General features: G+C 36.2%; 2 protein-coding genes across 3 annotated transcripts; one reads left to right on the top strand and one right to left on the bottom strand.

The window, feature by feature from the left end:
- Positions 1–1,097: 1,097 nt before the first annotated feature.
- Positions 1,098–3,475, top strand: SPX4 (SPX domain-containing protein 4). The gene is made up of 3 exons (XM_078293228.1): positions 1,098–1,454; positions 1,962–2,124; positions 2,822–3,475. Exons 1-3 carry the CDS (start codon positions 1,206–1,208, stop codon positions 3,301–3,303), a joined length of 894 nt encoding a protein of 297 aa, XP_078149354.1. The 5' UTR covers positions 1,098–1,205; the 3' UTR covers positions 3,304–3,475.
- A 4,966-nt stretch (positions 3,476–8,441) lies between these two features.
- LOC144544660 (organic solute transporter ostalpha protein (DUF300)) lies at positions 8,442–13,332 on the bottom strand. Of its 2 annotated transcripts, XM_078293215.1 has the most exons (7): positions 12,841–13,332; positions 12,496–12,569; positions 12,147–12,296; positions 11,366–11,651; positions 9,515–9,751; positions 8,769–8,946; positions 8,442–8,540 (listed from the first exon to the last, which is right to left on the bottom strand). In XM_078293215.1, exons 1-7 carry the CDS (start codon positions 12,985–12,987, stop codon positions 8,443–8,445), a joined length of 1,170 nt encoding a protein of 389 aa, XP_078149341.1. In that variant the 5' UTR covers positions 12,988–13,332; the 3' UTR covers position 8,442. The 2 variants fall into 2 exon arrangements, with proteins under 2 accessions (XP_078149341.1, XP_078149335.1); XM_078293209.1 differs by having other exon boundaries at positions 8,478–8,946.
- Positions 13,333–13,803: the final 471 nt, after the last annotated feature.

The raw sequence follows: 13,803 nt of genomic DNA, 5'->3' as shown, positions 1-13,803 counted from the left end.
TAAGATGAACGGTTCGGATCGACCATTTGGATTTTGAAAACTCGAATATTGAGCCGTAGCATAGAGGCCACTATGCTATCCATAGCACCCCAGCCTAACTCTATATATATATATTGTAAACCTTTAAACATCAATAATAATAAATACTGTAAAATTATGCATATATCATATAAAATTGTGAACTATATCCGGTAAAATACTCTACATAACATTTAAACCTGATTGTAAAATTGTAAAATTAAAATAATGTGAGATCCGATATTACTCACACGGTAGAGTTGAGCACGATACCTCGCGTGGAGAGATGACGTCAAAAGTTGTCGCTGCCGTCACCGAAATTTGAATAGAAAATCGAAGCGAGGAGATCATTCAAAAGTATCCATAGACCAAACCAGAGAGATAAACCTAGATATCGTTGTTCAATCACCATCTCTTTTCCTCTATACGTAGATCAATATAGGTCGAAGAGAGAGATAATCAGAGTAACAGGAGGCATCTGATTGATCAATAATACACCAATAATACGCCAATAATATGCATATCTACGTAGATCAATAATACACCAAAGGCGACTCATCTTTTGAGTCCAAAGACCGAATCTGATTGATGTTACAAACTACGACCACTTGGTGCGCTTCAGTCACTAGTGTTCTCATCGGAGTTAGATCAATAAGGTTTTGAATTTCCGTTGGAATGTAGGGACCGAGTCTGTTAAAATCAGTTAAACGGAAGTAGATAAGGGCTGTGGACAGATGATGGACAAAGGTCAGTGGACCAAAAACATTTCTCATCATTTTTATCCTTTCAAAATCAACGGTCATAGTTCATCCATTAAAAAAAATTAAAGTCCACATAAGCATCGCTTTTAAATTTTGTTTAATTTGAGATGTGTGAAACGGACGATTCAGATCACATTCTACATTGTCAGGTATCGCACTCGATCTGAATTCCTGATCTAAACGGAAGGATCTGATGTGACTTCTGTTCGTAATCAGGATATATGTCATCCCGAATCACTCTGATAAGGCCGATTTTTAATCCGTCTGATAAAATCAGACGATTCATAATTTACAAGGTTTTGAGAAAAATAAAAACTCTCTGCCTCTCTGAAATTCTCTCTCTCGGTCTCGCAAACCCACACAGGAAATCCGATAAAGGTATTACAAAATAATAAAGGGCAAAAAAAAGAATAGAAGAAAAAACAGATGAAGTTTGGAAAAGATTTCAGAAACCATCTCGAGCAATCTCTACCGGAATGGAGAGACAAGTTCTTCTGCTACAAACCTCTCAAGAAATTGATCAAGAATTTGCCACCCGAGTCGGCCGGATCGGCTGGCGATCAGCAGCCGCCTATCGGATCAGACGAGTGGTTCGTCGAGATTTTGGAGGAGGAACTCGAGAAATTGAACGATTTCTATGTTGATAAGGAGGAGGATTTTGTTATCAGGCTCCAGGTTTTACTTCTCCGTTCTCCCTAATGTGATTTCGTTGTTGATAGTTTTTCTATTTTTAACTTTAATATTTGACTCTCCTTAGGGGCAGTTTGTTTGCTACCGGAGATTGGAAAATAGGTGGTTTTTTTGTATAAAGTTTTATTTTGCTATTTTGTTGTGCCTGCACCCTCCTTATTCCTGTGAAATTGAACAAAAGTTCGATTCGAATTCCCTGCAGTAATTTAAGGAATTCTGTGGAGATACTTGGTAGTGTGGCATCATTTTTTTTTTTCTCGCTAGTAGCATACAGTATATCCAGGTTGTGCTGTAGTGCTGATTTAGACACAAAACCAAGAGGCAATGCCAGTCAAAATTACAACACATTAGAGACATATCTTTGAAATATGCACACAAGTCAACATCTAGTAGATAGATAGAGAAAAGTATGGCACACAAATCCACAATCACTTGATTCTTAACTTTGTTTATTTTGTACTGGTGTTTGATTTGTGGTTTTGGCAAATATAGGAACTCAAGGATGGAATTGAGAGAGTGCTGGCAAGAAGAAATAGAGATCCTGAGATATCTGAGCGGGAGTACAACGAAGAGATGTATGAGATACGCCGGGCATTTGTGACTATTCATGGAGAGATGGTGCTTTTGAAGAACTATAGCTCTATCAATTTTGCTGGTATCTTTTGTTTTTCTTGCGGATTAATAAGCTTTGTACCAGAAGGCTAACATTACATAGCTTGTTGTCAAACAAAGAAAAAAGAAAAAGGCCACATGCTAGGACCTAGACCTAGTATGACTTAAAATGAATTTCACATAGTGTAACTACTTAGGTCAGGATAAACTTTTAAATTTAAAAATAAGCGTGCAATTAGAAAATATAGATAAACAGGTTGTTAATTTTTCGTTTTACATATGATCCAAATGAACTGAAAGTTCTAAAGTAATCTCTATCTCATCATGCAAATACTAATTGAAAAAATAAACATGTCATTCACTCTAATACCCAATCAGGATAAATTTTGATTTCGCCATTGAAAAAACTTCAAAATTGAAGATAGATAATTGTTTGATGTAGTGTCATATATTCTGTTATAGAATTCCATAGAATCAGGATAAAAAAACACAGATTGCATAACTTAAATCTATATCATTTATGTAAAAAGCACATCTTCAAGAGAGGTTAAAAATGTACAAGTAAAGAAATGCTGTCCAGTGTATGCTCTGACCTCTGAGAGAAACACAATAACTATTGAATATCTCGTATGGATAAATACTTAAGAAAGAATGTAAATCTTTATTTAACCTTTCGTATAGATCTTTATTGAATATCTAGTATAGATCTATGTTTAACATCTCCCAAATCTTCATTGCAGCTCTGATCAAAATTCTAAAGAAGTATGACAAAAGAACAGGTCGTCTTTTAAGCCTCCCTTTCACCCGCCGTGCTCTGCATCAGCCGTTCTTCACCACTGAACCTCTCACACGTCTAGTTCGTGAATGTGAAGAAAATCTCGAACTTCTCTTCCCTGTGCAACCTGAAGTTATCGAACCAAACCTGAACCCTGTCACACTCAAAAACACCCAAATAGAAAAAGACAAACCTACCCCTTCTGATGCTGAGGCTGCATCTCAGATTCCAGAGGCCAATGATGTGCTTAAGAGCACCATAGCAGCCATTAAAACCATACAAGGGCTCAGAAAAGCAAGTTCAACTTACAATCCAATGTCTCTGGGGAGGATATTTGGGACCGATGATGAAGCTTCAGGTGCTGTCACTTCAGATTCAGATGCAAGCTCGGTTTCTGGTTTGAAGGGAATTGATGACGATAGGGATAGTGTACATTCTGATGCATAGATTGCATGTTGTTAATGACTAATTAGAACTAATTAGCCATCTCTGTTCAAGAAAATCTCTGTGTTAGCTTTTTTGTGAGTATAGTAAGTGTTTATGTTCTGTGGGAATGTGTTTGTAATTAATAACTAGAACTGCTGAGGATCTATGCGAATGAGATTATTGATTTAGGCTACTTTGATCTATGAATTTTCTGGAAATGTGCATGTCAATGTGAAAATATCCATCATTTTACCCTTCCTATCCCGACCTAAAATGGAAAAATGAACTGGAAAGCAAAACGATAGAGAGCAACCTAGTTTAGATTACAATGGATAAAAGAGTATGCAATATAAACAATTTTCTATCATGAGATGGGAGTTCGCATTGAAAATTTGGATTATTATAGTTGGTGATATCAACAGAATAAACATTCAGAAAACTGAGACAACATGCAGCTTCAACAATAAAGGTCTATATGCTTCTTCTTCTTTTTTCTGTTTGTTTGCTCTTCAATCTGCCTTTTCAAATGTTATCTACTGTTCATAACAAGGCAAACGAGAGTTCTAATTAATCTTGCCAGTTTATTGGATGATAAATCAATAAAGATGTGGTGCTTAAACTTGCCAGTTCTAATTAATCTTGCAGTACTTAAACTAGTAGATTTTTTTTTTTTAACTTACGGAGTTTATAGTGCTAACGGTTCTGAATCTTCTGATAATAAAATTACCCATTGAACTGCTAGTTGAAAAACAAAAATTTTGATCAGAAGCATTGATTTTATGCTCCAAGGGAAAGAATCAAATCACTATGGTAGTGGACTTGCATCCTTTGCCTAGAGAGGTATTTGAAAACGCTACTTTCATCTACAAATTGTGCTGCAGTTCTTTATCGTTTTAGACTTTCACCTTCTTTTTCTCTTTCAATCACCTAATAAAAAGATAGTTACAAATATTCATGTATACAAATTAACCAACATAAATTATGTACATCACTCCATCTAATATAAAATATTATCAAACTTGTAGCTATACGCTTTTTTTTTTCATGCACATGCAGTTAAAACCAAAAAATATGATTTGCAAATGTGAAAAGATTTATGAGTTTGCTTGAATTGAATTGAACTGAAAATTTGCATTAGAACACGAAGTTATTTATTTATTTATTTTTACATTAGAACACGAAGTTATTAATGTGATTATTTGAGTAAACATTACAAAATAGAAGATACTAAGCCTTCCATCTGAACTTTCAGACAATTTAAGTAGCAAAGCCCATCTTTACTTAATACTAGGCCTTCCATGCTTTGCATTAGCCGATCCAAAACTACCTTAAGACGCCCAAAATGCTAAGCCCTAAGCCTCATAGTTACAAAATACATAATTATTGGATATCTCAGACAAACTTCTCACCTCCATGACTCCATCTCTTTCTGGAATCCGTATCCTCTCAGGTATTGGAGAGGATCACCCTCACTTTACGGTTTGAGATTAAATCTCAACCGATTTGAGATTCGGATCACCATAGGAGGCAGTATTTTTGGCTTTGAGATTCGTGCCAAGTTAAAAAGAACGGTCTAGATCTAGTCATTGTAAAAGATTTCCTTTTCAATATTGGAGAGGATGTAAATTCCTCTTTTTGTGGGTTTGCTTCAAATCCAACTTTGAAGCGGATTCGAACTCCTTTTCAGAGTCCGATTCTGGCTTGAACTCGTTTTCTGATTTTGATTCTGAACCAGACCAGTTTTTCTTCACAAATACTAAAATGATATGCAAGAAGGGAATTTAGTTTTGCTAAAATAATCCTGCAAATACTAAAATGACTCGTTAATTAGCAAAGGAATTCCACAACAAATTAGACATATCACCGTAATAAGAATTACACAATATTTCTCGTGCTTGAAGCTGAGACTTTAACTTCTTTATTTTTTTTGTTACGTGAACAAAATAAATTAAAGTTATGATAACAAATAAATAGAACGATCATTTAAATTTGTCCTTGCTTCATCTTGCGCCAATTGGACATGGAAGTTAGGAGATGCTAATTTCAAAATTGAAACATCTAACAGGTTCTAATCAATAAATTCACTGTATTCCAAAATATCTAAGTTTTTGTGGCAAGGTCTCAAAAGTACTACGCATGAGTTGCAAATATAAAACTTGGTCCTTTAAGCAACAAAAAAAAAATTATATAGAGGCAGGAGTCGATTTTTTCAAAAATAATCTCTCACAATCTTTTTAAACTATGTTTTTTCCTTTAAGATACAGACTAAAAGGGAAAAAAAAAGTAGGAGTTCATTTATCTTGAAAGATTATTGCAAGTTTATTATACCATATAGAGCATTACATTTTCACATCTTTGAAAATAGTACTTGCATGTGATTTTATAAATACATTTTAATTCATACAATTTGGGATCAGTGTATCTTCACAAATTGTTTTTCATGCAAAAGGAAGAGGAAAAAAAATCCGATGCTGGCTCCGATTTTTTTATTAATAGGAAAAAATATATCGAAATAGGAGTACATTTTTATAAAATATTGATACATAAGAAGAATGGAATAGACATTCTCGTCCTGCTACAGTGACAAATTGGATAGTCTATTCCGTCCGCTACAGTATCTTCTACAGATCTAATTTTCTGAGCAATTTATAGTAAAACTAACGAACACAGTAACGAACGGAATAATCTATTCTGTTTTTCTTACATATCAACATTTTATGATATATTTTTTTCCTATTAATAAAAAAAAAAAAAAATCAGATACTGGCTACTAATAAGGCCCGAGTTATTTTTCCTTCCAAAGGAGAAAAGAACAGCCCAAATTGAAACCGAAAATATCCAGTGCACAGAAGGCGACAGAACTGAACCCCAACCTATGAACAGAATTTTACCTTCCTACCTTCCAATCTTACCCCTCCAATTAAAAAAAAAAAAAAAAAAACGAGGTATCTCTTTCTTCTCGGAGCACCAGCAATGGCAGAACCAGCAGCAATACCCCTCAAACCCCAATTCCGACTAACAAGTCGACGGCTTCGCCTATTTACCTGCACTTTCTCCACCCCTACCAAATCACAAAGTATAATTCCAAGAGCTGTGAGTGTTGCCCTTCAAAGTAAACCACCTCACGATATATCCAAACAAAAATTATCGGCCTTGATGCCGCTTCGACGCCCAGAGAAGCTTTCAAGAATAGATATTTCAGATGATACTACAGAGGAGACCGTTTCTTCTTCTAGTTGTAGTGACAATAATTTACCAAGCGATGTTTTACGGCTCATGGATGCACTACATTTGCAACTAGATGAAGAACTGTACCTCTCTCTAATTAAAGAGTGTACCTATGCAAGGGATGCCACACAAGCTTCTCTCGTGCATGCTCATATCCTTAATTCTCGCACAGACCCGTTGCCTCCTCGCTTAACAAATCGTTTGATGCTCATGCATGCTGCTTGCGGTAACACTGGGAATGCACGGAAGTTGTTCGTTGAAATGCCTGTTAAGGACACACTCTCTTGGGCTATTCTTATATCAACATATTCTGAGTTGCCTGATGGCCACTATAAAGCAATGAAGCTGTTTGCTAAAATGGTTAGCCAACCGATCAAAGGAGAGTATATCTTTCATGCAATAATTTGTACTCTCAGATCATGTGCTCGATCAGGGAATATAGGGTTTGGTTTACAAATTCATGCACTGATGATCAAGCAAATTGGGTTACATGAGGCACTTGCTGGCAATCTAGGAAGTGCCTTGGTTCAATTTTATTGCATGGTTGACTGCTCCAACGCCGCACTTCAAGTGTTTGATGAAATGAGGAGGTCTTACTTGGAAACAATTGCAGTGTCTACTTGGTCTAGTGCTATCACCAGTTGTAACCGAGATGGCCAGTTCAAAGAGGCCATCATTCTATTTATACAAATGGTCATGTCAGGGAAGAGAAGAGAAAGTAACTCTCTTTCTAGTGCACTGACAGCATCTGCAAATGTTGGAACCAATGGCCTGCCAGGGAAACAAATCCATGCCGATGCAATCAAACATGGTTTGGGCTCCGAACCATTTGTGGTAGCAAGCTTGGTTCACATGTATTCAAATCAAGGGCTCTTAATTGAGGCAGTGAGATCATTTGAGGCGATTGAGAGACCCGACGAAGTATGTTGGAATGCAATGCTTGTAAGCTGTACACGCCATGGGTTGTTTGATGAGGCTGTTAAAGTTTTGTATAGAATGAAGGCGGCTGGTCTGCAGCCGACGGAGATGATGATAAACGAAGTTAAAATGGCTTGTACGAATTAAATTGTATTTTAACCTAGTTTATTTTAGGGACTTGCTTTTTTTCCTCTTATTTTTTTCTGTGCAGTTCGATTACTTTTGATTTTTGAAGGTTTGTTTCTATTGCTGTTGAAGCTTTCTTTTTTTTTTCTATTTCGTTTCTCCTCTAAAGATAGAAACAACGGAATGGAACGAAAATAACAACAAAACATTATCTACAAATTTTTCCAAGAATATAAAAAAATAACAAAGAAAAATCTGCAATCACCTAAAAAAATGGAGCATAGTCAACTCTTTGGACATTTTTTTACTGCTTATACTCTACTAGCATAAAATGATGCAAGTTTTTTAAGTTTCTTGGACTAAAGGAGACTCTTTTAACTATTTTAGTTGTTTAATTATGTCAAACACCGGTTCTGTTGATTAAAATCACCTCTTTTAACCTCCTTTTGTCTAGATCTTAATCCTCTTTCATCTGAGTCTTAAGACATTTCTATTCTTTCCTTTAGCTTTCTTAGTTATCACCTATAGACTAAAAAAAATCGAATATTGAATATTGATCCCTTAAGCCTCCTTAAGACTTAATCCTAATACAAATTAAGAGGTGAACAGTCCCACACTCAATCATCTGAGAGCGGCCACTTTTCCCCCTTATCTGCAGCTAATTTCAAATGTAATCCTTACCTGGTGCTGCACTGCTCAGCTGCCTCTAATCCATAAATTTGTTTGTTTTATTCACATGAAATTTTATTTATTATGCCTCTGAAAGTCTCTCAAATTAAGCAACTCGATAGCTTACTAAATGTCTAAATTTTCTGCCCCGTGCTAGTGCAATTTGTATAACAGTGTTCCACGTGTTTAGTCCATTTAAGTAGAAAATTGAGGATTAGACTAATACTGTACAAGAATACAGAATAGAATAATGACACATTTTTGCAACACATCAGCTGAAATACAACATATCTTCTCAATGACGTCCAAAAATACACCTAGAAAAAAAAAATGAAAAATCACATACCAATATCATTGTTTACTTGAATCAACCACCACAGCTGGCACCTCAGCTGGGTAATTATTTGACAAATCAGTATCCACCAAAACTGACAGATCATAAGGCTGAGATGCATTTGCAGCACTCTCTTTCAACAAAGATGATTTGATTGCCTCAAGGTCAACCTGATTTGGGATAACGCTTGATGAACCGATCAGATCTGTACCTGATTTGGGTAAACTGGAGAGTTGTATCTCATCAAGTAGGTCATTCTTGTTCTTCCGTGCATTGTCCATCTCAGGCCCTGTCGGTACAAATGTGCGGGAACGATATTTGGTACCATCATTTGCCCCATTGTCAGCACCATTGTTATACAGTACATAGTCATGGTATGTTGGCGCAAACTGTGGTAAGAGTAGTGATAAAGGGATCAGAAAAGAATGCATATAACCATAAGAATAGATGTCTTTTTAATGGCCAAGATCTGGGCTATATTAAGGCTCACGGATAACTGCTGCTTTGTTAACAAAACAACAACAACAACAACAACAAAGCCTTTAGTCCCAAACAAGTTGGGGTAGGCTAAAAATGAAAACAACAGCTGCTTCTTTGTTAAGTTAGAAAAGAAAAAAAAAAAAAAAAAAATTCCCATCCCAGTATTTTATTGGTATATACCAATTAATACCAGATGGGATCATGTTGGAGAACATTTCTTGTAATTATGAAAAAATTGTTTTGCAAATGAAATAAATCAGGGACAATGAAACAGGGCCTTTTTCTTTATTATAACTGAGGAACAAGGAACAAGGTTTTCTCTTATGAACCCAAAATTTTGTTTCATTATTTGTTTGGGGATTTTGGATTCTGATCTGGATGCCCACACAAAACTGGTCAAGTACTACCATTATACTTGAATCTGTCTTAAATTTCCAAATAATAAATATAATTATCGTTCACAAGAATAAATATAACCTGGTGGACAGTGTCATGGTAGAAATCATTGAATTTGAGTGCATGAGCAAGGTTTCCTCTGAAGCCACCACCTGAATGGCCAATGTTAGCACCAGCATACTCCTTGTATGGGAAGGCGATCACTAGGCCCACTGCCGCAGCAAGCATCTCAATGCACAATGCAAGGTTCTGTAGATCAGCTGCTTCATCAGCACTTTTTATCAGCTTAGACTTAGCTGCCAGGAACACCAGAACGCCCTGCCCAAGGAAATAAATTTGTTACAATTTCAGGCATGTTTTACTGTACCAAGTTTCATTACGTTCTTGATGCACTATACTCTCAAGTCTGAACTAGCACGTTGATACCAACTAGTGTGGTACAGATATAATTTAAGCCAGTATGGTAATAATCCAAAGTTTGATATCATTCTCCCCATTCCTTTTGTGTTTTTCTCTTATTTTTCTGATTTACGTGGTGCTTCACAGAAATCTGGCTTTGGATGCCTGAAGCAGAAACAAGATCTTTAGTTTTGCAGCAAGGATTCTGAAACCAGCTTTCAGTGTATTTCAGCTGGATCATCGTATCAGAAGGAATACACCTGCTGGTAACATAGTGAGGTGAGCTTAAGCTCACTAAATATGTTCAAATCATATTCAAACGATGAATTTGAACCATTGCACATGATCTATTATATGTATACATTTATATTTTTGTAAGGATCTTTTTTTCTGATGATGTACATTTTTGGAATCATGAAAAATGAAATTTGAGAAGTTCATTTTGGTGCACTCATTTTCCAACAAAATTAAGACCCCTCTTGATCTCATTTAAAATGAACTTGAAAGTTTTCAGAAAAAGAAATGAAACACATTACTCGGGAAGTAAAACATGATCAGTGGTTCATATTCGCCGTTTGAAGCCAATCCAACAGAACATAAGTTAGCTAGCATACCCCTTGGTGAGCTCGAGCTCACCACAACTTTACTTCCATAGAAGTGACAATGGCTAGAAGCTTAAACCCAACTTAATTACATAAAATTGAGGCATCAGGTAGCATATAGAAGCTTAAATCCTATGTTACCCGGATACATCCATATGGGCTTCGTACCCGTATCCGACACGTATCGGATACCGATATGCCTCCGATACGCGTACGATACGTATCAGATACGCCACGTGGCGTATCAGATGAGCTGGCGTATCCGTTGTCCACTGATACGGTCTCCGATACGCGTTGACACGCAGGGATACGGCAATCTGTGTCTGGACACGCACCTGATACGCCAGAACCATAGACCATGAACCACGTGAACCAGAACCGTGAACTGCGAACTGCGCCAGAGCACTAGATAAATGAACCGCGCTTGGACCCAGCGCTAAAATGCTTTTTCCTAGCATTGTGCAGGGATCGAACCCGTGTCAATTTGTTCACCAACACAACTCCTTACCACCACGCCAACTCACTTTTGTTGTTAAAAGAGAGTAGCTATACTATTTAATATATAGTTAGGTTATTGTATCATCTCCCATCCAAATTTTTTGATATTTAATTTATATAATATACGTTTTAAATTAATAATATTATTAAAATAATAAAAAAAAATAATATATAATAGACGTATCGTATCCATGCTTTTTTTAAATTACCGTATCGCCATATTCGTATCGTATCCGATACGATACCCGTACCCGTATCCATGCAAAATAGCTTAAATCCATAGTTGAGGTATGCTGGGCTAAATTGAGTTCAGTCGAGTTTGAGAACGTTTAATTAGGCAATACTGCATTATATTGGGCTTATTTGGACAATTGATGGGCAGTTAAGGAGTGATCAGGGGTAATTTTACAGAATCACAGATGGATGTAAGTACCTGCCAATATGTCATAAAGACAACAGATTTAATCATGACAAACTTAGGAACAGGGTTGAAGGGCCGCAGGAGATCACGACAAGCCACATAGAAAAGCGCCAAGGAATACAGTGCAACAGAGTACGAGACAGTGTAGATTATGGTGATGTACAGATATGTCTGGTTCACACTAAAGTCACCGCTAGTGTATTTCCCCTTTGCATAGAGTATGAAGGTGATCACAACAAGAATTGGCTTGAGAATTACAAACTGGAGTGCCCCTTGTTTGCACCTTCTTATGAAACGCCTGTTCAATATTTCAGTGTTAACATTTGTGTGAAGGGACATACCCATTGAAATATAAGACTTTTATAACAAGAACCTCACTAAAACCAAGTTATGAACCTCTACAAATCGTACTTTTCTCAGTATCATAATTACAAAAGGTGCTTATAACCCATAAAAAACAACAATGTTGACTCCATTAGTAACCAAATATAGATTGAAAAGGCAAGGTGAAATGTACCACAAAACTATACTGCACCAAATGCAGCAATCTAGTGCTAATTTCCTTCTGTTCTGCTTAAGTTGCTTGTTCATAATTTTTTCTGTTTCATTCTCTTTGTTGTTTGTTATGCTGTTACCGCTGGTGTCACTTTTTCCATTTTTGTTTTGGTTTAAGAAGAATCCAATTTGTTAAATTTCATAGGGATATAGACAGAAAAACATCGCAAAAGTCACTGATTATTTGCACTGGTACGTCTATAAATTGTTAAAATAAGCCTATTATGATATTACGCACCCATCAAGAGGAATGGCAGGAAAACAACATGTCATAAGGAACCAAGATGGCTTGAGGACTCGACCCGTCAGGTTTGACACCACCGCACCAGGCCCACCAACCCACGCCAGGCACAATGAAAGGAAGTTATATATGACCCAAGCATCATACCTGAAACAAACAAGCAACCATATTTTACATTATTTTATAGAAGCGAAAATACAAGAATAAACCAATAAATAAGACACAACAAGACAATATTTGGTCTTCATAATAGCTCGCACCAATCCACAGAGATTTTGTATTTCTATAAATCAACTAATAAGTTAAAATAATCTGAGAAGTCTTCTGAGTAATGAACGAAACTCACACTTCTCTAATTGAATCGAAGTAAATTGACTGATTTGGTAGCACCAGGGATAGAAACGACATCACTGCATAAACCTGCTCGAAAAAAGTAATAATACATTATAAGAACCGGCAAGTATGTGAAAGAACGGGACCAACAGAAAAAAGGGGGGGAATGGAACAGGAATTCCATTCAAATCCCTAAAATTGGAAACAACAATACCCAAGATAGTTCCTAAAAGGAAAGAAATACACTACATCAATTGAAATCCGCTTAATTCAGTTGGAATTAACTTCCAATTTATCTAACTCTCAATTCCTTACTTAAAACCGAAAAAAAAAAAAAAAAAAAAGGAGATAAGCTTACCGGAACCATGAAGATCATGCGAACAATGAATCGCTGGTATGTAGGCTCGGTGTAGTTCAAAAGGTGGCGATAGATGTGAAGCACCGCAAGTACAATTGCTCCGACTGAGCATGGGAAGGCCACCGCGATGTACCACACCGCCGCCATCCCCTCAGATCTACTTCTATCTCTGTCTCTCTCTCCCCTCTGCGAAAACCTTACTTTTAACTACCTTAATCAAGTCGATTAAACAGTCGAGTAGTTAAAAAACAAGGTTTAATCGTCAAGAAGAAAATGGGGATTGAGACGGCGAAAGTGTGAACAACGATTCGAAGAACAGTGGATTCGTCTGTCTGGAAATGGGTCAAATCGACCCAGGTTGAATCGATCTGTTGTTTTTCTTTTTTTTTAATTTCCTTTCGTGTGTTGATTTTTGCGATTGGGAATTTCGGGATCCGGGATGAACGAATATGATTTTATTATATTTGTATTTAAGATAATAGAAGGTTGCGTTAATTATTTCAGATTAGATTTGACGTGCTTCTGTTATGGTTTCGGTTGGCTCTCCAATTTCAAAGCAGGCCTGTAAAATTCACGATTTATGTTTTGACTTTTGATAGCTAACGTTAATTGTAATGAGTCCGGCTAGTATAACATTAACGACATATGGTATTGGCTTCAAATTTTTTAAGATAAACTTCAAATGATTAAATTAAACCGGTGTATTTTATGAGTGATGTGTTTGCATACAGAAAAATTATTTTTCTGAGTTATTTTAGTATTGAGTCAAGTGATAAAAATGTTGAAGAAATGAATGTTTTGAAATTAATTTAAAAACTCCTATATTTGACCACTTGACTTTATATTAAATAAATCCGAAAAATTATAAATTTTGCATGTAAATATATAACTAATATGATAGATCGGTTTGAACGGTTTCTGTTTGAAGTTGAAATGACACTGATATCATAGCTAGACTCATTT

Source organism: Carex rostrata, chromosome 2, assembly GCF_964058835.1.
Source record: "Carex rostrata chromosome 2, lpCarRost1.2, whole genome shotgun sequence".
NCBI classification, from domain to species: domain Eukaryota; kingdom Viridiplantae; phylum Streptophyta; class Magnoliopsida; order Poales; family Cyperaceae; genus Carex; species Carex rostrata.
Note: the sequence above shows the minus strand (reverse complement) of the source record. Positions and strands in the feature narration are given on the sequence as shown.